Source organism: Notolabrus celidotus, chromosome 2 (assembly GCF_009762535.1).
Source record: "Notolabrus celidotus isolate fNotCel1 chromosome 2, fNotCel1.pri, whole genome shotgun sequence".
Lineage (NCBI taxonomy): Eukaryota > Metazoa > Chordata > Actinopteri > Labriformes > Labridae > Notolabrus > Notolabrus celidotus.
The window spans coordinates 25,440,596-25,463,985 of record NC_048273.1 but is presented as its reverse complement, the minus strand read 5'-3'; the positions used below and the strand labels follow the sequence as shown (position 1 = coordinate 25,463,985).

General features: G+C 39.2%; 2 protein-coding genes and 1 long non-coding RNA gene across 3 annotated transcripts in view; all 3 read left to right on the top strand.

Moving 5' to 3' along the window:
* The first annotated feature begins 681 nt into the window (after positions 1 to 681).
* mylk4b (myosin light chain kinase family, member 4b) lies at positions 682 to 11,886 on the top strand. The gene is made up of 13 exons (XM_034674232.1): positions 682 to 1,324; positions 3,249 to 3,330; positions 3,439 to 3,841; positions 3,956 to 4,170; positions 4,615 to 4,720; positions 5,419 to 5,512; positions 6,372 to 6,481; positions 6,566 to 6,707; positions 8,111 to 8,181; positions 8,278 to 8,406; positions 8,660 to 8,891; positions 10,440 to 10,488; positions 10,597 to 11,886. Exons 1-13 carry the CDS (start codon positions 803 to 805, stop codon positions 10,605 to 10,607), a joined length of 2,166 nt encoding a protein of 721 aa, XP_034530123.1. The 5' UTR covers positions 682 to 802; the 3' UTR covers positions 10,608 to 11,886.
* Positions 11,887 to 12,329: 443 nt separating this feature from the next.
* On the top strand, positions 12,330 to 14,270 carry LOC117832497. Its single transcript, XR_004635196.1, has 2 exons — positions 12,330 to 12,448; positions 13,804 to 14,270. It is a non-coding gene; the product is annotated as an uncharacterized LOC117832497 (long non-coding RNA).
* Positions 14,271 to 16,910: 2,640 nt separating this feature from the next.
* gmds (GDP-mannose 4,6-dehydratase) overlaps positions 16,911 to 23,390 on the top strand; it is a 172,450-nt gene continuing 165,970 nt past the window's right edge. Inside the window, exon 1 of the mRNA XM_034676651.1 lies at positions 16,911 to 17,180. Coding sequence (XP_034532542.1) covers positions 17,082 to 17,180 — 99 coding nt within the window. The 5' untranslated portion in view covers positions 16,911 to 17,081. The remainder of the gene's footprint in view (positions 17,181 to 23,390) is intronic.

Genomic DNA, 23,390 nt, shown 5'->3' with positions numbered 1-23,390 from the left:
AGTATCACAAATAATCATTCTTTGGTGAAGTCTAAACTCTGTGTATTTGTGCCATTATGCAACAATCTGCTGACACATCCTGTGCAGTAAAAACAACTCAGTTATGAGAACCGTTTGGCATTTGTCGAGGTTCAAAAATACCCACAATGCTTGTGTCTTTAACGGTGGTTAATAAAGTTTTTGCAGCCTTGCACACACTTGCACCTGTCAGAACATTTCCTGTTGTGAGACAATGTAAAAAAAAAAACGTCAATGTGTGAAAATAAGACTTTTCTGTTTGTTAAATTATATACTCAATCTAAATGAGTCCGTGATTCAGCGTTGTAGATTTTCCTCATGATGACAGTCAATGTTCTTCTTCTTCGACTGCACATTTTTATTTGTTTGTCTTAGTTTTTACAGCGTCATATTTCAGCCCTAGATTCTTTGGATTCTAACACCTGACTGAAGGGCTTTTGAAGTGGCTCAAATGTCACATAGCGATCCTCTCCAGCATGTCCCCCTTAACCCGCATCAATCCCCGACTGCACACCCGAGCCCTCTCCCCTTATCACAGGCCACCCAGCCCCTTACGTCCACAGGGGGCTGCGCTTTAATTTGGACCACAGCCATTCGCTATTCTTAAAACTCAACTGTGTGGAGTGGTGTTGTAGGAGAGATCTCTGTTCTCCCTCTGCTTGTGTCCTCCTGTCTGGGGAAATGCGTTTTGTTCTTAGTTGCATTGAGACTTGAAGAAAGTGAACAGACAGTTAGTGATCGAGAGGTTTTTGCTTTCTGTGAGGAGGTCTGGTGTGAATCAGTCATGAATTCCAGCCTCGTCAACTCTTTGGCCAAAGTCTATGATCCAAACCCTCTTCATGGTCAGAAGCCTGGAGGAAGGAAGCTCTCTTTTAATGGATCAGACAAATCCTCTTCTCCTTCATCTTCTCCATCTTCATCCCCTTCTCATGACAACACCCTGCGCCGCATGGAGAACCGAATGGACTCCCTGAGCTCTCAGATGGAGCGCCTGCTAAACATGCAGCAGATTGTCCTGACCCGGCTGGACAGCTTGTCCCAGGACGTCAGGGGGATGGGACGGGATCTGTCTTCTTTACGTGAAGAAGGGAGACGTGGGTCAGGGATGGAGGAGGCGTGCAGGGAGCTGTGTGGGGCCGTGGAAAAGGTTGGCGAGCGTATGGAGAATCAGGGACGCAGGCTGGATGGGGTGGAGAAGCTGGTGGAGGGCACCCAGCAGGTGATCAGCTTCATTGGGGAGGTGGTGAAGGGGTCGAGGCTGGTGGAGCTGCTGTTCAAACAGTCTGGAAACAAGGCAAACAAGAAGGTGAGAGGCCTGACAACATTATTAGAACATTTGTCCTACAAGAAGAGGCCTTGAAAAACCAAAAATCCTCAATCTTTATCATCTGTTCTCATCTTCAAAATATTGTTCTAGTGATTTCAGGGTATCACATCCCATCTTGCAAGTGACAAAAATGCATTAACCTGCCTTTTGTCTATTTTATTTGTGTCTGTTTCTCTTTGTTTGCTCCAATCTGTTTTGTTATTTTGGATCTTCTGTGTCTTGGATGTGAGGTGTTTTTGTCTTAAAGAATTTAATTCAACCTTTGTTTTAAAAGGTGTTTTCCAGCCCTGTTCATTTTTTTTTTGTCTCACTGGCAAATTCTTTTAGAAAGGCAACTATCAAGACTAAATTTTTTGATCATATAGAGGTGGCCAAATGTGGATTTTGCAGCCAAAGTTTTGTTTTGGTCTCATGGAGAGGTGGAGATCTGTCTCAACTGCCCTCCTCATTCTCTCTATCCACCCTCTCCTCTACCTTACATTTTTTTTTTTTACCATGGATGTATTTTATTCTCTACTTTATTCTTGGGTTTATGATTCAAACCTATTTTTCTCTCTCTGGTTTCAATCTGGTTTGCATCATAAATCAGCTTTATTCTGCAGATTAAAAACATTTAGCTCAGCTTTAAGTGTCTCTGATGCAGTTTAACAAGTCTGTCTTGGCAGGTAAAGCAGGCTAACATTCCTCTTCAGTCTGATACGGCTGTTTGTGAATCTTTTATTAGCACTGCTGTGCTTCAACATATCATCCTCTGTAATGTTAAGTACTTTTCCTTTGTGCAGTGAGTGTCTTTTGCTCCTGAAGTGTGAGTGATTCGAGTCAGACCAGTTATCCTCTCCATACTGCGTCTTTATCAGCAGAGAGCTGGTCTGCAGCTGCACAGTGTTACTCAAGCACTCATCTGGCTTGTTCTGCACCGGTGACATCGCTGCATTGATTAAATGGGTTGTCTTTCATTGATATACCGAGCCACCCACAATATGTGTGGATGTGTCAGTGACATGTTTATCAGTCTGGATTCTTGAAGCTGCATAAGGAATGTACAGAAGCCTGTTGCATAATTTCTAGTACCCCATGTTTGTGTTTGAGGCCGAATATCTCACTTATTTGAATTCTACTGATGCTGAGGTTGGTTTTAGAAATTGAAACTTTAATATTAAGGTGCCTTTTTACTTAATGTAGTTATTATTATTATTGTTATTATTATTATGATTATTATTATTATGATTATTATTATTATTATTATTATTATTATTATTATTATTATTATTATTATTATCATTATTATTATTATTATCATTATTATTATTGTTATTATTGTTATTATTATTTTATTATTATTAGTGTTATTATTGTTATAATTATTATTATTATTATTATTATTATTATTATTATTATTACCATTATTACTGTCTTTATTATTATTATTAATTTATTTTTAATTCAATAATGTATTTTTTATCCTGACTAAATTAGTTTTTCCCTGTTTTTTTCACATAAAAAAAACAAAACAAACCTTTTTCTCAGTTTTTCCAGTTTCCCTTTTTATGTGTTGTTTAATAGTTCAGGTAAGAAAGAGTGAATTAACTTTTTCCTAGTGTTGCATGACACCTGCTAGCATTGGTATGTTACCTCTCCTCTGTTGTCTGAAGGAGACGTGAATTTTGCTGAACATCATCATTAAGCTGCAGAGGCAGTGAAAGAAACTGTTGTGATTTTACTTGCACTCTGTCCCCATCTGAAATCAGACTTCTGGCTTCATATCCACAGATTATCTTTGACCTCTTTGACATATGACCAAACAAATAAAGCTCCTCCAGAGATTTGACTTTCAAACCAGCGTTAAGTTGGTTCCACAGACTAATCTGTGATCTCTCTGTGTTCTTCTTTTCTATGGCATAAGGCAAAGGATGAGAAGGATAAAGCCAAACTAAGCTTGAAGGGCTTGAAGTCCCAGAAGAAGAGGAAACCTCTAGACACATCAGGTATGCTTAAACTGGAAATATTCCACAGTCACCTGAGATTGTGCAAAAAAATCTGCATCATATCATTTGATGCGCCAAATGAATGATGTTGTTTTCTTCCCACTTCAGACGCGTCCTCGCTCGGTGAGCCCGTGCTGCAGGAACAGGTGGAAAAGCTCAACCGGCAGAACACAGAGCATTCCCAGCATGGAAAAACAGAGTCTGATAACCAGAGAGGAGAGGACAGGGGGAGACAGGAGCCGGTGGAGCTCATCCTGGATGGATCTCACACCGCTGCAGCCCAGTTAGAGAGGAAGAAGGTGACAGAGGAGGAAGAGGAGGAGGAGGAAGAAGCCGATGCCTTTCAGGACTCAGAGGAAGAGGAGGAAAAGGCAAAAGATAAAAGTTTAGACAATGCTGTTAAAGTAGAGGATGGAGGAAAGAAAGGAGGAGCAGAGGAGTCATCAAAATCCGAAACAGCCTCTAGTGTCATCACAGATATCTGCAAGATCTCACCCCTTCCACAAGACAGGTACTCCTAACCAAACCCCACATCCTTACTGTTAAACTTCTGTCACAGAAAGGATAATATGTCTGTCTGTGGATATTTAAGCAGTCTTTGTTTTTCTTTCATTCACATGAACAGTTCTGAGGAGGTCGGCGATGTGGCCACTTGCAGCAAACGTCGGGTTACAGAAGAAGACCTGGTGAAAGAGGACCTGAAGAAAAGCCGAGTGGAGGACACTGAAGTGGAAAAAGCCCAGGGACAGGTGGTGGAGGAGGGAGAGCCACAGGCCTCCAAGTCTGAGGATGCAAAGACAGAAGAGGAGGGGAAGGAGGAAGAGAAGGAATTTACTTTAGGTGAGTGATGCCTCCTGACAGTGCATGCATGCATGAGAAGGAAAAGGTTAGATTTTTTTTTTTGTCAATGTTTTAGTATGCTTCTTATTATTCTTGTATTCCTTGACATGGTCCTCTTTAGAATGGATCCAGGGTTGTGCCATGTTCAGACTCTCATAAGAACCCAGCTTGGTCGTTAGCTGTTGACATTTGACTTTTCGTTCTCAGACTTTGGAGCTGATCCAGTGTCATAACACTATGCCTGTCTGAGCGTCAGTAACATGTCAGTGGACACAGCTGGCAGAGCAGATAATGAGACGTTGGCATGCTGCTATTTTGGACCACTTCGTTTCTGGGGTGGCCCTGGCTTCTGCCTCAATCTCTGCTTAATGTACTCTCTTTCCAGACTCAAAAAAATATTCTTTTCATTCATGTTGTCCTTATCTTCATTCGCTTTTTCTTCAGACATGAGCCCTCCACCTTCAGCACCTTTTGACCACCGAATTGTGACTCCCAAACCCCATCAGATCGCCACCTATTACTCCATCAACAGAGATGAGGTCCTGGGAGGGTGAGTGAAAAAAAAGAGAGCTTGTTTTCATTTCACTGGTCATGCCACAACACACCAGTCCTGGATAATGAAATAACAAAGGATCTCACACCCTGCGAGGGGACACCTAATCATTTTTTCCAGGACCTTTTTATTGCCCCCTAAAGGGCAGATGATTGTGAGCCTCAGGAGGGGCCACTTGTGAAAGAGCGGGCCCCTCTGATGTAAGAGACCAGTGCTAAATCCTCCCTCTCAGAGTGGAGATTACCCCTCAACATGCAAGCACATTTCTCACATCTCTGACATGATGGCACAGTATATACCCTAATTACTGTGTGACTGAGGGAGCTTATTATTGTTGCATATGTTTGGAGGTTAGAGCTGCAATTAATGAGCTAATTTTACAATGGAGCCATCATTGTTTGGTCTGTGAGGTCAGGAAATAGCTGTTAACAAGTCACCAATGACACCACAAAATATTTTTTTTGACAGTTAAACATTAATATATATTATTATATAGAAAAAGGAGTCAAGTATATTCGTTGGTTAAGTTGCTAGAGCCTGCTGTTATTTAAATTAAATTAAATTAAATTATTATCAGGATAAGTCACCAGAATGACCATGCAAAAATCCTAATTGTCACTGGTCATTTCCATTTGAGTGTATTTTCCTTTCAGCACCAGAATAAGTTGTTGTTATATTCAATTTCCTTTCATCGGGGGACGTTTTGGACAAGTCCACAAGTGCACAGAGAATTCGTCTGGTCTGACGTTGGCTGCTAAGATCATCAAAGCCAGGAGCCAGAAAGAGAAGGTGCAGTAATGTTTGAACAATGAAAAACATGAATGTAAACAGAACAAACGTCCAGTGATGGAGTTATGTAACTCCTCCTGCAGACAGTCAGGTAGTGGATAACTTATTTTCCTACTGCTTATCACCAGAATTTATTATATTTTGAAGAAGAGATCTGGCCCAATAGCCAAGAGTGTGTGAGGCAGTTTGTCAGCTGCATTGTGTCACTTTGCACGGGCTCTTTATCATCAGAGAGTGGTGGTACCAGAGAGATCGGATGTTGGAAAATTACTCTGTGGTTATTCAATCATCTGAACTATTCAGAAAGCTCGGAGCCAACCAAACACTCAGCCAGATCCTTGTTTGGCACAAACGACCGTCACTGATCCTCGTCTGTCTGTGTGTATTTGTTTATTTTTGTCAAATGTGTTGCATATAGTTGTCAGTCAAGTGTGTAAGGATTTCAACTTGTGATACAGTAAGACATAAAAAGGAGCCCGAACTGTAGCCATCAGCCCCGATGCAAGCACATTTTATTCTTTACAACTCATCCCCTGCAAGTGAGCAGTAAAAAGATGGATGATCTTAAGTGGAGAAAGTTCAAGAAGAGTTGCTTAGAGTCTTTCTGTCAAAAATAAATAGGTAGAGGGGATATTTGATAGATTTACACACAACTTGTTCCCAGTGCTATTAATCACGTTTTAAAATACAAGTTATCAGATAACAGTCTTATTGTAGATAAATGATTATATGAATGAGTATACGATGCATTATGATACAATGTGCTGTACACAATCTGCCTGTACAATGGGTTTCATTATGATAACATGATCACTGTCTGGGTGTGTTTATTTCCTGTCTTTCTTTCTTTGTCCCTTAGGATGTTGTGAGGAATGAAATCCAGGTGATGAATCAGCTGAATCACGCCAACCTCATCCAGCTGTATGCCGCCTTTGATTCCCGCCATGATATCATCCTGGTTATGGAATAGTAAGTCTTCAAATCTGGAATATGTAATATTCAATATGTCCGTCTGTCATTCCTGTAATCACAAGGGGTTTCTTTGTGTAACAGCGTTGAGGGAGGGGAGCTGTTTGACCGCATTATCGATGAGAACTACAACCTGACAGAGCTGGACACGGTGCTGTTTATACGCCAGATCTGTGAAGGGCTGCAGTACATGCACAAGATGTACATCCTACATCTTGACCTCAAGGTAAACTTGCTACAGCTTAGCATTCTCCCAACATGTAATTTATCCTATTTTACTTATATGTAGACAACCATGTTTTTTGTTTCTATCAACTCTCCCCTATCTTTGAGTTTATTTTCCCACCTACATATACTGTATACAATGTTGTTTGTCAGTGTTTTTACTCTTGTCTAAAGCTCTACTCCTTACTGCCTCTACAACATTATAAATCACCAAGGGGCTCACTTGTTTGGAGCAAAAAAATAAAAAGGAAGTTAAATGTTGGGTTGGATGTATTACCATAGATGCTATGATACTCATCGCTCTTCAGGGGATTTTCCAAAAGGAAACCAGATTGTTTGTTTCACACATTGGATCCTAGAAAGATTCAAACAGTGTTGCTGCTGTATATAACTATGATGCTAACAAGAATTATATAGGAGGTTCATGTTTTGACAACAAAATAGTTTTTATTGAGTCAAGGTAATGGTCAGACATGATGATGAGGATGTCTCACCATGCATGATGCATTCTTTGGCTACCTGTTATGTCTAACATCATGCTCATTTTGTTTTGGATGATTAAATCCATAGTGTTAAGTTTTAAAATCATGGAGAGCATCTCAATCTTGGAGAAGGGAGAGCAGCACAGTGTTGTCAGTTTGACCTTATTAGCAACCCGCTGGCATCTGAATATATATCGAGGGCAGGTTTATTTATACAGCACATTTCTGAAACAAGGGGATTCAGGGTGCTTCTTAAAAGACATTAAAAGGAAAAGACATATTTAAATATGACTTTAAGAAAGTTATTAAAAGACTTAAAAATGTTATCCAAGTAAAAGAAACAGCAAAAACAGAAAGTTGAAATATAATAAGACAGTTTTAGAATATAAGCATTAAAGCTGCAGTGCACCGTTGTGCAATAAAAACAGTTATTCAAATAGTTTGAGATACTAATCTTATAAAAGGCTGCTGTAAATCGGTGAGTCTTCCACCTGGATTTAAAAGAAGTGAGCGTTTCAGTGTGTCCGACCTGATAAAGATGAAGGGATAAAGGACCCCCCCTTGTGGCAAGAGGATGGACACACAATCACTTCCGTCCAAAAGTATCTTACAAACAAGCTGCAGGAGGACATTACTTAAAATCAAATCTATTTCTTTCTATATATATTATATTTATTAAGAGTCTTCTTTCGCTGAATAAAAAAAGTTGTCGACTGTTGACTTTTAACAAGCATGAGGAATCTCCTTTAGAAGGACAGAAAGCTCGAGTGTCAAAAAAGAGTTTGCAAACACTGTGTCCAGTCCTCTTTGAACAACACATTTTTTTCTGCAAAATGTAAAAGAAAAAAGAAAGAAAGAAGTGTAAAAACAGCTTTCATACTGAAGTGTTTAAACTGAATCATTTTGTTTTGTTCACTTTCAGCCAGAGAACATTCTCTGTGTCAGCAGAGTCACTAACAAGATTAAAATCATTGACTTTGGCCTGGCCCGGAGGTAAAAATCTCTCCTCTTTGTTGGCTCACCTTTCATAAGAAAACTCTCTCAGCCTCAGATATATCTCTCATGATCCCGCGCTGGTTTCTCTTACAGGTACAAACCCAGGGAGAAGCTCAGGGTCAACTTTGGTACTCCTGAATTTTTGGCTCCTGAAGTCATCAACTATGAGTTTGTATCATTCCCCACGGACATGTGGAGCCTCGGTGTAATCACCTACATGCTGTGAGTAGAGTTATACTAAAGTACTTGTTAGAAGTTTTAGTTACTTTACTTTAACATTTCAAGTTTATTCTTCTTCATACACCAATCAAACTGCGAAGAGAACATCTTTACTCCACTTTTTCTACTTTTGTTTGAGCTGAAGCAGTTTTTAATAATATTTTAGGTTAAAACAAAACCATACAGATCTGTTTGTAGTCTATGATGCATGTTTCAAACATACAGCATCCCTGACCACTGCCTTCCGTCACTTCAGGCTCAGCGGCTTGTCTCCGTTTCTGGGCGACGACGACAACGAGACGCTTAACAACATCCTAGCCTGTCAGTGGAACTTTGAGGAAGAAGAGTTCACGGACATTTCAGACGAGGCCAAAGACTTCATCACCCTCCTGCTGGTGAAGAGTAAGAGCTGGAGGATGAGCGCAGCAGAGTCCCTCAGACACCCCTGGCTGTCAGACCGGAGTCTGCACTGCCGGCTAAGTCAGAAGGTGAATTTTCTCCGCTTTTAAAAATCGGACCACTATCAGAGCTGGAAAAACACAGTTGTCTCAGGTAGGGGTTGACCAATATTTTTTTAAGGCCGATATAGATACTGATTATTATCAGTTAATGAGACCAATAATTAATATTTGGAACCGATTTTAACAGTTAAAATTTAAATTTTTGTCAAAATTTAGAATTTTTAATATCCCAAATTCAAACACAATACTTTTTTAAAAGTCCTTAGCACCATAGCACATGTTTCATTAAAAGTGAATTAATAGTTAACCAGTTAAACTTACTTTGTAAAAGTTGTGTAACGTGTAGCCCAGGGGTGTCCAAAGTACGGCCCGGGGGCCAATCGCGGCCTAAGGACCATTGAATTATGGCCCCAAGCTTCCATCTTAAATTGTGTTATTTATAGCACAGAAATTAATCCCATTCTGAATCATCTGTAAATTGGCAGTTTCTTTCAAGCGCACAAACAAAACTAAAGTCAATCCAGAAATGTCTCAAAAAGCTTCACATGGACTACCTGTAGGGTGACATCAGGTAAATTGAGCCATCGGGTAAAATGAAGGCAATAAAGAAGAAACACAAGAACTCTTAAAGTTGACAGGTTTTCAAATGAATGTTTTCATCATGATGTGAAAATGTTCTTGATGAACACTAAAAGTTCAGAAGACACAAAAGAGGACACAAGACAAGATCAAAATTATGAAATTGTACAGAAAAGGCAAAATTTGATGCATTAAAAATGTTCAGAACTCAGGAAAATAATTATTTAGTTCTTTGAATGTTGTCTGCTGGTCAGACAAGTCTTAAAAACAACATGAAAAAGAAGTGTGGTGAAATCCAGATCATGATCCTGCCATAGGAAAATAATGAGACAGTATTTTTCCCACATTGCCCGACCATTTTCCTCCAGAAGAAGATGAAGTTTACATGGCTTGTGGAGAACTGAGGACTATCTAGTTACTGATTTATTGAGAAAATGTTTAAAATAATTGTTATTAAATAGACATTTCATATATAACTTTTATGATTCCTAAGTCTCAGTAGGAGTCACTGGCCCTGAGGTATTCTGACAACATCAAATGTGGCCCTCTTTGAAAAAAGTTTGGACACCCCTGGTCTAGCCAATCAGAAAGGGTTGTAGGCAGGATATAAAGTGAGAGACAGGGGTGAGTGAAAACAGAGCCAAAGTATCGCACTTATTAACTGACTCATTTTATCAAGGATCAGTAAAATAAAACGCCTCTACAGATAATCGGCCAAATACCGAAATATCAGCGTGATAATTAACCAATACTAATAATTGGTCAACCCCTAGTCTCAGGGTTAGACACTCAGTTTTTACTCAAAACATTTAATTATCCATTTATCATTAAAAATAACTGTCAAGCTTTATTTCGCTCTACAGGCTACACCTACGATTGTTATAGTCCATGCATTAAAATAAAGAAACAGTTTTTTTGTCAGGTGTTTAAAACACTACACTACAACAGTCAAACAAACCACAGTACCCTGATCAAGTTATTTCTCTCTCACTGTAGAAAAACAAGTGCCACTCCACACATGCTCCTTCTCCCGAGAGCTCAACAGGTAAGATGAATATTCACGTGTTGGCCTGCATAATAAGTTTTTGTTGGAGAGTCATTGTTGGTTTTATTACAGATTTAAAACTTGAAATATCTTCTGTCTCCCTCTCAGGAACACTGTGAGACCCTCAGCATGCCTGTAGACAATGTAGGGCCCCCAGAGCCCAACACTGGACCAATGCTGCTGTACCTATATGGCTACTGGAAAACTACTCTCTGCCTCGCATCCTGGTGTTAGCTTAGCTTTGCGGTCCGTAGCTTTGACCTAAACAATGTTTGGCCCGTAGAAAACAAAAGACTTTACCCAGGCAAAAAGAACCTTCCAGCATTGTTACTGTCCTGAATAGGAGAAAACTCGAGGCTGAATCCCTGAGGACTCAGAAACTCTAGGTTGGTGCTGTTAGCAAGGTGAAAAAAACACTTTTTTTGCAACAAGGAACTAAAATATCAAAGACTTGAGGGCCTGGATTTCTTGTCAAAACTTCCATGCGTGTGTGTAAGAGGATAACCTGAATATCAGCAGTTCAGTGTCAACCACACGCTGTTGTTCTTTCTTTGTCATGTTGTCCTTGTTTGTTGCATGCTTTGCACTTTTTGGCCTCTCGTCAAGATATAGCAAACAACTTCATACAAAACATAGACCGGATGCTTTTATTTGAATAATATATTTTTGTGAATACTGATTTTATTTCTTTTCTTAAGTCTTATAAAAATGTTTTTCTTTCTTGGAGGTAAAATGAAATGTACCTGCTTGGAGTCACACCACATTAATTTATTTTGTATATAACACATCTCTGCATACTCTCATTCCCCTGAAGAGTGAGGATATCTCAGTGACTGAACACTGACAATCACCGCCCACATCTCTGGTACCTTTTCACTGTGTTGCCTTTGTCATGCATGCGGTCATGCCACTAGCTTGCCTTTGCTTGTGCAGTTTTGAGTAGCCCTCTCACCTTCCATGAAGGCACCACGAACAACAGAAAACTACCTATGAATGATTCATGTTTATGGCTGAAGTGGATCCTTATGTTCTTTTATTTACTGGCTCAGCACCAGACTGTACTTGAAGTGCAAAAGCTTTTATTCAAGATGTTTTCTTTCAGGGGAGACGAACAGGATTTCACTTTCTGTTGTATGTTAGAGCTCTGTTAAGTCGACAGCGGATGGTAATGTCAGCTGAAAGTGCTTTATTGTCCCGTTCTTTCTAAAAGAGAAGAGATGGAGAGATGGATGAATATGTGAAACTCAGTTGTTGGCTGTTTCACTTGGAAATGGAAAAAGCTTTGTGATTTGGTCATTTGTTAATTGAATTTGTGATATTTTTTCAAGTTTTCTTGTAATAATAAGAACAAAACATAGAATATAAATAAATAGTTGAATAAAGCACACCTGAAGACTTTGCTGTTTGTCTTGCACTCAATTTTTAAAGAAATCATGTGTTTATTTGGTTGATACTCTTATTTAATAAAGTACATGCTCTTTTGATATATAATACACAGGCCTATGCAAAAATAAGTGTTATGATGGGGCTGTCAGCCTTAATCAGGATGTGGTAAATGTGATATTATTTCTAAATCACATGCCGTTTTGTCCCTTTTAGCACACAGTAGTTAGGCTGCCGCAGTGTCTTCCTGCTTCCTGCGGCTGCCCTGATGGAAAATAACGACACTGCTGAGCTTTTAAATTACCCATTTCACAAAACTTCAAGCCACCCCAGCTGACAAGAATAAAGTAATGCGCCCTTTGTGTCAAACAGAATTAAAATATCACTGCATTACTTTGAGTTTGAACTACCACCAATTAGGTAAGCAAACAGGTGCAGCTAATCAGGCTGATGTCAGAGAGTAACCCTATCACAAAAGATAAGAGAGAGAGAGAGCACTGTTTTTGAGTGTTGGAATCACCAAAGACCTGAGGATGAAACTAAATTAAAGAAGTGAACTATGGCGTTTGCTTAAAATGTGAGTAATTACAATTAACTATAGAAATGTAGCAATTAATTGTGATTGAAAAAAAGAGTGTTTGACAGCCCTTATAACTTTTGCTCAAGTTACATTTACTTGCTGTCACAAATAATTAAAATTTGAGGTCAAGTAGTTAAAGTTGGCACTATTTTAAACAATGAATTGTAAATCTTCCTAACTCATTTGGTCCTCTGTAATATGACTCCACAAACACCACTAACACAGTAAAAGGGACTATTGCACTGCATGTGTATTTTTACTGTTTTATAATTTGTTTAGTGAATATCATCTTATTGGCTTTTAAAAACATGTAACAATTTAAATAATATTTTACATTTATATAAAAAAAAATACAAAAAACATTATAATTAAAAATAAAACCGGTTAAGGAATTAAAATAATGTTCCAATAAAAAATCTGAAAAATGCTTATGAGACGTTTCATGAAACTAAGGTATTTGTTCCATTTAACACTTCATCTACAGTATCTCTCTGGTGGTTTAGTCCCAAAATAGAGTATATCAAGTCCTCAAAAACTGCTGAAACTAAACGTTGCAGAAACAATTTTCTTTTGAATTTTAGAAATAACTTTAGCAGTTAAAGATTACACACTTGAAACTTTAGCTTGTCAGTGAGTAACTGTGCAGTGTGCTATTCAAGCTGTTGCTTAAGCAAACAATTGAAATACTTATTTTATCAGTATGAGACCGAGACAATGAAAAGCAGCAGGTTTAGCCTCTAGGTGACAACTAAGGGTGTGTCAGTTTAAATCTTTCTCTTAAAAAAGAAGATAAGCCACATTTTATGTTGGGTTCACCCCTTTTTGGGAATCTCACTTGTCCACATTTTATTTTTGGATTAAGAGGAAGGACAGTCCCATTTCCTGACTTTCCTCTCACTTTGGCTCACAAGTTTCAAGTGTTGATGATGAACAACCTCAGCACAAAGAAATGAAATGTGTTGTCTTTCACTGCTCAGAAATCAAAGTCAGTCTGGAAGGACAGAAACTAATGCTTGCCTCTGTGATAAATAAAGTTTGGCTTTCATTCCCAAAAGCTGTACCATCATCAGAAATGGAAAATGAGCCAAAAACTTGTACACAATAAAATGCAATGAGGCAATTTACTTAAGTCCGACATGTTTCTGTCAACTCAGAAAGTCTAGTGCCAAAAATGTCCCACACATTGTAAACTGGGGTAGCCATGTGTGTATTTTCCTGGTCATAAACTAAGTTTTCTGATTATTCAGACACCACCTTAATGCAGAGTTATCAGTGAAAATAGTGTAGCCACTCCTCTGTGAGATTAACCATCAATCTTCTTTTCTCTCTGTTGAACTCGACCCTGCACTCAGCACATGTAAAGGATGAAGGTCTCAGCACAGCAGTGGACACACAGTGAGAGCCAAATACCTCAAACACACAGCCAGACACCTGCTGCCAAAAAAGAGCAGAGAAGAAGAAGAGCCTGGAGCTGTAACAGAGCCGTGTGTTGTTCTCTTTTGATCAGGCGGGTGGATGAGCAGACCGCTGTGCTTCTCAGGACCCCAGGCCTTTGTTTTTCTTCTCTCTCTTTTTATGCAATGATGTTGACTTTAGACTGTAATGAAATCACACCTCACATCCAGCTGTGCGTTCTGGGAAGCCGAGCAGTGAGTGGAGCTGTTCCACAAAGCTACTGACAGGCTCAGCTGGAGCAGATGTTGTCATACGTGCTCAAATGTACAAGAATAATAAGAGATTAGGAGTGTGTGATCACCTCTGTTAAGATAGCGTCTCCTGTGATGTGAAATAAATTCCTCTGTCGGAGTCAATATGTCAAGTTCTGCTCCTGAAATTGTGTTTATTTTGTGATACTGACACTGACAGGTCAATTCTACAAGAAGAGTAACCACTAAAACTCTGATTTTTATACCAAAATGTTCCTCTGAAAGACAGGACACATTTTCCCACGCTTTCCGAAAGTGTCATATTAAATGTACTTTGTATTTGGTTGCTCTCACTCTTAATTATTTGAAGCTGAGAAACTTTTAGTTTGACTTGCATAGTGGAAACTAACAGACTTTTGTACTGCAGCAAATGGAAACATCAATACGTATTTATGATTAGAATCCAAAGACATGTATGTGTTTTAAGACATGACGACTATTTTGCAAAACCCAGGAACCTTACTGAAATTGGACTTCTGAGAGAGGAACGATGAAACAACTTACAGGAAGTGCATACACCATTGACTCATCCATTAGTTTATGCAGAGGTTGAACCAAGCTATAATAAGAACTTACATTGATACCTGCCAAGTGGTGCTCACATTAATAAGATAGGAATCACCCACAGGCAAAAGCGTGCAACAGCATGCAGGCCTCTTCATCGTACTTAAAGTCTCTAAAAGTAGTATGGGAGGTAGAGCCTTCAGTTAACAGGCCCCATTTAAGATAGTCTACCAGAGTTTTTCCTTGCCACTGTAACTTGCTAAATGCTGTAAAGTAGTCTGCTCATGGTGGATTAAGATGAGATCAGACTCCAGATGGGACTGGATCTAATCCAGTCTTGATGTTGGGTCTTTGTAAAAAATGTAAACAAAGATTACTAGCTAGACCTTCTTTTGTAAAGCATCTTGAGATAACATTTGTTATGAACATATATTTTCACTATTATGTAATATATAGATTAAGATAACTGTATGTTTAACTTCAGGTTATGATTGATGCTATGTCAGACCACAGGCTTCTCTAAACTGTCTGTTTAAAAAGTCACACGAGAATTCAGCGAGATCAACACGAGATTTGCTTACATCATGACATCATTGGTTGGCAAATCTCCTTGTTGCATGGCAACAGTGAAGGCGGCTTCCAGAATGTTAGGTTTTGGAATACGGGGGTGAGGGGGCCAGAACATGGATATGCATGTAGTCCTGTCTGCCGTAGCATCACTGAAAAAAACACCCTAATTTTCCTTGCTAAGGACAATAAATCTATCTATCTATCTATCTATCTATCTATCTATCTATCCATCCATCCATCCATCCATCCATCCATCCATCTATCACAGTAATCACTTTTCACTGTGCCAGGCTGCTTACAAATCTCAGGGGTGGTTTCAGGTGTTGGTTTTACAGGTTCTGGATCACAGACTCAATTTTTATGTAAATTGGCCTGTGAGCCAGAGAGCCCACACCCACTTGGTGAAATACAAATATTTGAGTATACAGAAAAATCCCCTGCAGGACATTTAGACCCTCCTACCTGTACTGACTGAGTGATACTTGCCCAGCCCCTTTTTTTTAGTGGCCCTAGTCCTCTTCCATATGACTTAAAACTCACAAAAAAACTAAAACTAAAAAGTGATGATAATTTCGTAAAGTAAGATAAAAATAGGCTCCCTAAAATAAGGTTGGGATTGTATAGAGTGTTTTCAAAACTAACTAAAACTGATTAAAAATATAGAGAAAATGTCTTCTGTTCTCATTTTTGTCAAATTATGTCACACATGTTTCAGCTTTATTGTAATATGTCTTGCTATGGTTGATCTATTCCCTCTCTATGGAGGCTCACACTGTCTTATGGATAATCTAGAGTCAACATTGTGAAAGTAATCACAATGTCTGACAATGGAAGGACAAGGAATTGGACTGGGTCAACAGCCAGAGAGAAGAAGAAGAGGAAGAGGAGTGAGGATGCATGGTGGAGGAGTTGGGAGGCAAAACAGAGGAATACGCAGAGGACATATGCGTGTTCCTGTTGAGATAAGAGCCACACTTATAGACCACGCTCTCAATCATTGGCTTACGATGGCCAAGGCTGGTCGAACGGTGCAGCCAAATGTTGAGAGAACAATTGTGTCCTCCATCATTCAGACTGGGTGCTGTCTTTTTCTTTCTGTATGGCAATGACATGGTCTGTCAACAAATTGAAGTACAAAACAGTAAAAGCATAAATGTGAATCTTGTCCAGTCTCTTGCAATCAATCTCCCACATACACTAAGGTGTAACTTACAATTTACAATGACTGTCATCAAACTTTATCCATAGTTTACATCAGAACGTCCCTCCAGAGTACACTATCATATCGACAACATGACTAAGCTATTTGACTGTCTTATCCACACACAATGACACAAGGACTTGTCATTCTGATGGCACTGAGATGTTCAGTGACACAGATATTTACTGTTGAGAGATGAACTTAGGATTTTGAGCAAGATACTGGCTTTTGCAGGTAATCCATTGTGTTTTTCTATTTGTACGAATTGTTTTGAGAAATGCACTTACTGTTTTGCAAATGTCGAGGATGATTCGAGAAATGTACCAAAGCGACTGAGAAAAAACTGTAAATCACCATGGTAAAAGATCAATACGGAGCTGCAGATCTCCCTCCAGCCTACCAGTGGCGCTGTAAAGCAACAAGCCCCGGAGCCTCTACCGTCTTTACAGAGCTCTCCTCCTCTGCTCCCACATGCTCTCCTCTGATTGGCTGATCCGACCGCCGCTTCCTGCTACGTACTGCACTTTGCAGCAGTGTTTGGTTTGGTTTATTGATGCTGAGGAGGCTCGTCAGACATACACGCAACCGATTTTTGTCGCTTTTTGTCCTTCTTTCGTGAGCAGAAACCCAAACACCCAGCCGATCAGAGATGGCACAGAGCTCCGAGCCTGCTAGCGTCAGCTCCGCGATGAACGGAGAGCCGAGGAAGGAGAGGAAAGTTGCCGTTATAACCGGCATCACCGGACAGGTAAGGTTCTCATTCATACACCTGGTGGGTTCTGTTGACACTGTCGGGATGAATGAACGAGTTGTGATCAGTGTACGACTTGTTAACGTTGAACGCCTCAGTGACTTCTGTGAAGCTTGTATGTTTGTTTGTAACTTCTGGAGACATACACCTCTGCCTGATGGTTAAACACCTGTCTGATACAGTTTAATCCACATCAATTAGACAATAAACTCTACATACACTGTGTTTTAACGGTGGCGTTTGATGTGTGGTATGTTCAGCTCAGTTTTATTGAAATAGCCCTCAACCCCTACAAAATAAAAGCTTGCATCATTTCTTTTTGCTGTTATCAGACATCCTGGCTCCTAAGAAGAGTTATTTGTAATCTGATCTTTAATACATACTTACACTTGGCCTACAGAGACCTTTTCCTATATTGTCATGTTTTTACTACACATAAATCCTCTGTATCAGGGCAAGCATATGGAGCTATTATTGTAGCAAAAGTATTTGTAAATGTGTATCATGATCCACAAATGCATACACAGATTCACAAACTCGTACACAGATTCACAAACTCGTACACAGATTCACAATCACGTACACAGATTCACAATCACGTACACAGATTCACAATCACTTACACAGATTCACAATCACGTACACAGATTCACAAATGTGTACACAGATTCACAAATGTGTACATGAATCCACAAATCTGTACACAGATCTGTAAATGTAGAAGTTATGAATGCATTCTAGTGATGAATCTCTTAAAAGTCTGAGTGTGTCTTAGCAATGACCTAAAAACACACACAAGTCCTCGCTTACAACTGAGGCATTCCTCTCATTGGCTGCCTTTCTACACCTGACTTTTGTATGCATTTGTGGATCATAATACACATTTACAAATTACTTTTGCTACAATAATATCTCCATACAAGCAGGTTTCCAGGAGGAAATGCTTCCTCAAAGGACAGGTGTGCAAGAAAAGCCTACCTGCAGAGAATTGCATGCACCACGCAGGATCTACACCTCTCATTAGCATGTGTCTTAAAAGACTAGGCCTGTCACATGTCTGAATAACACATGGTAACTGTGTTTGACTTAAAGAAGTCATGAAGTAACTTTAAAGATTCACAACCACCTTTAATTCACCTAGATAGATAGTCAGACATTACAAATCTTCATATAAAGTCTGAAAGGAGTCCACCTTGTGAGACTGTTCAACTCAAGAGAGTCTTAAAAGAAACTGGAAGGCTGGGTTAAGTAATGCTGCACACCTGGTAAGAGCTAAATATAGAACTGACTCAAAGGTGTAAAATGCAGACCAAGCAACATGAAGTCTTTAACCCTTTGTTGCACAAGGTATAACTTATATAAAACAACCAGAGCAATTAACAGTTAATATTCCTAGTCATCCTTATAACCAATCCTCAAAAATACAATCAACAGCAACTTTCTGTCGCCCCCCACCTTCACTTTCTGTCGCCCCCCACCTTCTACTGTTACTGTACCAAAGCATCATCCAACCCATTCTCCTCTACTGTTCCCCCTGCTACTACAACATGCTAACTGTCTCCAACAAAAACAAACTCATATGCACCACAAACACTGCCACCAAAATCATCCGCCTCCCCACACCCAACCTGTCTGACCTCAACAACAGAGCCATCACACGCAGAGCACGCACTATAACACTGGACCCCCAACACCCCCTCTACTCAGTCTTCACACTACTCCCCTCCGGTCGCAGGTACAGATCCCCTTACTGTAGGCGAGCCCGGTTTGGCAGAAGCTTCGTCCCATCGGCCATAGCACTGCTAAACAGAATGCCACTGTAATGTGTTCGGTGTGTTTATATGTGTCCGGTGTGCATATTTGTGTCCAGTGTGTTCATATGTGTTCGGTGTGTTTTATATGTGCCCAGTGTGTGCATATGTGTCTGGTGTGTATATTTGTGGGATGCGCGGCACCATTGCTGTGAGGCTGGGTGGATGGTTATGGTTATTGTGTTCATACATGTATTCCTGTACAGACGGTGGCAACAAATCTCCTTATTAAGGACAAATAAAGATCTATCTATCTATCTATCTATCTATCTATCTATCTATCTATCTATCTATCTATCTATCTATCTATCTATCTATCTATCTAGCATCTGCCCCAGAAATGTGTCACTTATCTAAAACTCAAAGGTTTTCAGAGTAGCATCATGACAAAGAACCAAGCAGTTGAAAGTTGATACATTTTTTCCCCTACACCTGTTTTGTTTCAGGGATGCAGTAATAGTCGTATGCTAGATGTCCTGTAGGTGGAACTTACAAGGGTTAAAGTGTGATCTATGTTGAATTCAAACTGTATTAAAGGATCCATGACATTATTTGTTCGTGGCTACTTTCAGATTTATCTTTGCCGATACCGATACCGGTACTCATTTTTTTCATTATAAAGAACATAGAGTCGCTCCTGTACTAGAGTCCACCTGAAACTTGTGACAGCCTATTTGCCCTGGTAACAGACATAAGTCAAGACTAACAACATTTGATTTAACCATACATTTCTTCTTTTTCAAACGTAGACATTCAGAAATTTGGTCGTTTTCACTGGCACTGCCACTACTCATGTTTACGGATGGCGGTTCTTAAGATGCACAGTTAAACTGCAGCTCATTTGCTGTCATTGGTCCGCTTTTGACATTTCAGAAAACTTCCATACAGCTGACGTGTTGAGGTCGTCGTCATTATGTGTAAAATTAATGCATCATCTCATCAGCCGTACCTGTCTGGAGAAGATGAAATATAAGCTGATAATTCACTTTGACACTTTTACCTACTGATACTGATATTATGCTTATAACATCATGTATCCTTACTGTAAGCTTATCTTGATGTTGCTTTTTATAAAGATATTGGTTAGTTATCATGTATAAGGAAGCAAACATGAATACATCATCAGTTGAGAATAATTGTCTCATAGCCTTTCACAGAGTCACCTTGGTAAATGCGGTTCAGTAATAACTTCACTTTTGTTAGAAAGAGGCCATGAACCATCTTTGTACAATCCATCTGAATATATCTGCATCATTTTGGGTTGCTTTACTACTTGTACTTAGAATAGGTGCAGTGGATACTCCCCCCTTTATGTGCTTTATTAGACTCTGCATGTGAAGCTGGCTGCTATTTTAAAAAACTGCTGCACTTTTGGTATGAACACCCCATAAGAGAAAACAGGTTCAACGAGTCTGCTGTGTCAACAATCAGTGCTTCACATGTCTCTTTAAAGATAATTTGCATCTTTTTATTTGATCTGTAAACTAATCTGTGCTCTTTAAATATTTGATGGAGGTTGTGATTACAGGATTTGTGCAAGCAGGAACCAGGCTGATTACCTTTACCATTAGTAGTTCTTGTTTGGTTACATGCTGACATGATAACATCTCCCCCTGTGATAGCGTAGTTAACCTCAACAAAAGATGTATACATATCATGAGTAGAGGGTAGTGGCTACCATGTAGAACTGGGCTTACTGATATTTCTGCCCCAAATTACATGAACATGAGCCGTGGGTAAAACAACACTGCGACTGTGTTAGTGATGTCTGCCATTACGTAACTCTTTTGTCTTTTTTCTTTGTACTACTTTTTTTGTAAGTAGTATCGTCATTCATTGTCATTGTTACAATGGAAAAGGAAAAAGAGCTGTAATTCACTGTAATTCACACTGTTGTTAAGACGTCAGAACTGATAATCCATCACCCCTCAGAGCCTCAGAGTGACGATGTCTTCTGTAAGTTAAAAACAGCCATATAAGTCTGGTTCAGTCAGCCTTTTGATTAAATGTCACTTTAATTCTTACATATTTGCATATTTATAAAATTGTATTGTTGATTGATGCACCTTCTTGTACTCATTAGAGGGATTTTTATTTCTTTGATTTGAGAGAACTCGCATTTCTGTCACAATTTCCTGATTTCAGTATAGTATTTAGTACTTCATGAGTTTATCAAACACTGTCCCCCTGTGTACCATTTTTAATTTCAAGTGTAATATTACCTCTAATAATTAGATTTCATTTTAAAGAATGAAGGGATCTTGGGTTTTTTAACGTTAGGAAAATAATTAAATTGTTTCAAGCCGTCATTTTACCCCCATTATAGATTTACGCTATTATCTGGCACAAAAAGTGAGTTTTATTCGGTCTATTATAGTGTGCCCCAGTAAATTTCACATACCGTTGCATCATTGTTTTCTTATTTCATCTTGATTTATGATACAGCGTGTAAGCCAATGACTCTTACAATAGATGCACCATATTGGATTTTTGCTGATATCCTATTTTCAGATATTTTTTGACTAATTTTAGCTGATACTGAAACGTTTTTTTAAATCATTGTAAAGAACACAAAGTCTCTCCTGTACGAGAATTGACCTGTATCTCTTATTGTGACTGTCTATTTGTTTAAGAAACGGACATAAAACAAGACGCTTTTTCATTCTAACTTTTCAGAAACTTTGTGCCTCAGGATCTTTAGATATAACTGTTAAACGAGCAGCGTTAAAGGAGTGTTGTTTGTTTCCTCCTTGCATCAGGTTCACTTTACAACATTATTGGCACATGTAAACTGTCATCACATGCACATAAGTAAAGCATCACTTTATCTGCTGATATTTAACTTTCTAAGCTTCTATCGGCTGATGCTGATGTTATTCAGATGATATTAAGCATACTTAATTTTAGAGCTTCATGTTGTATAGTTCTTCCTTTAAAGTTGATGAACTTTTTTATTATCCAGACAAAGAGTGAACAGTTCCTTTTTGAGAGTTTTTTTTTCGTTCTGATTGTTTCAGGCTTGAATGACTGATACTGAGGCAGCTCTTTAAAAGTGATAATTTGCCCGGTTTATTCGTACACGTCATCATCTCTGGGCACCAGGAGCAAGCGCTCCAATAAAAGCCATTCATTGGCTCATCAAGCTGTTCTTTCCTCTGACATCACTGTAGGTCAGTTTCCATGTGAGAATGCCACTTGTGCAAGGTGTAAAACCTGAATAATAGTAAAGTGAATCAGGGCGCCAGTTGGCCTAGCAGTTTAAGAACGCGCCTCATATACAGAGGTTATAGTCCTTGTTGCACTGCTGGTACGACTCCCAGCCACGACTCTTTTCTGCATGTCCTCCTCCAATCTATACTCCCCACATGTCCTGTCTCTTTTCAGCTGTATCATCCACAATCCAATCAAGATGTTCAACAATATAACTTTAAAAAAGCTAAACAAAATTGTCATGAAGTATGTATACTACGCTGTGTGTGCTCACTTTAATGCAATCATAATGAGCAAAGAATAATATACTTTCACTTATCAGATGTAGACGTTTAAATTTGCAGACCTGCGAGGATTGTTTAAGTTTAATACAAGAAAAGTTGTTAAATTGCACGCCCTGAAGAGAAGCTGTAGTCCTCAAAGCATGTGGGCCCAGCTTCAATTGCGACCAGTGGCACTTTTCTTCAATTAGCAGTTTCTAACTCTATCTTTCCTCTGTCCTGTCTCTCAATAAAGTCGAAGCCCCATAGCCCCAAAATCATCTTAATAATCTTGTTGACGCCATCGGGAGGAAACATGGTGTCTGGTCAGTTTTGCAGAAGGTTGGACAAAATTGCAAAGTTGCAAACAAGCTGCAGGGATTGACTGAATTTACACAAATCTGCTGACTTGCACCATCACAGCTACAGTACCTGGATTCTCCCTGTGATATCAACAGCTTTGCAAGCAACTTTCAAATATATTCAAGGTTTTTCACAATAACCCTTCTTTATCTGGTCTATTTAGACATTTAAATCTGAAATAGCACCTTTTGCATGCAGTGTTTGATTTTTACATCAAGTGGCGACGACGTGGACATCTCTGAGCAGTTCTATATTTTTGTGGGTATATCAGTATGTGTTCCTGTGAAAGCCTTGTCAATCTGTGGGTTTCTGTCTTCAGTGGGGGTGATGAATCACAGGAAATAAGCAGAAACTTGAGGTATATTTCATAATTTGGGGTGAAAGCTGTCAGTTGACCGTTCCCAGAACTCTGCCCTTGAGAGACGACTACGAGAAGTCTTGGAAAGTCATTTTCAGCCTCTCACATTCCTTCAGTGGAGCAGCACCTTCTCCCCTCGTCCTCTTAAACGGAAAACAAAGAATAACAACGTTAATTCATTTTTATTCCGCCGTCATGGCGAACG

What these genes read in the sequence shown, in the direction of transcription:
- mylk4b (XM_034674232.1), top strand. Translation starts at nt 803, where the DNA reads ATGAATTCCAGCCTCGTCAACTCTTTGGCCAAAGTCTATGATCCAAAC. An exon ending in GACTTTGGCCTGGCCCGGAG is followed by an intron (nt 8,182 to 8,277) that starts GTAAAAATCTCT and finishes TTTCTCTTACAG; the next exon opens with GTACAAACCCAGGGAGAAGC. An exon ending in ACTGCCGGCTAAGTCAGAAG is followed by an intron (nt 8,892 to 10,439) that starts GTGAATTTTCTC and finishes CTCTCACTGTAG; the next exon opens with AAAAACAAGTGCCACTCCAC.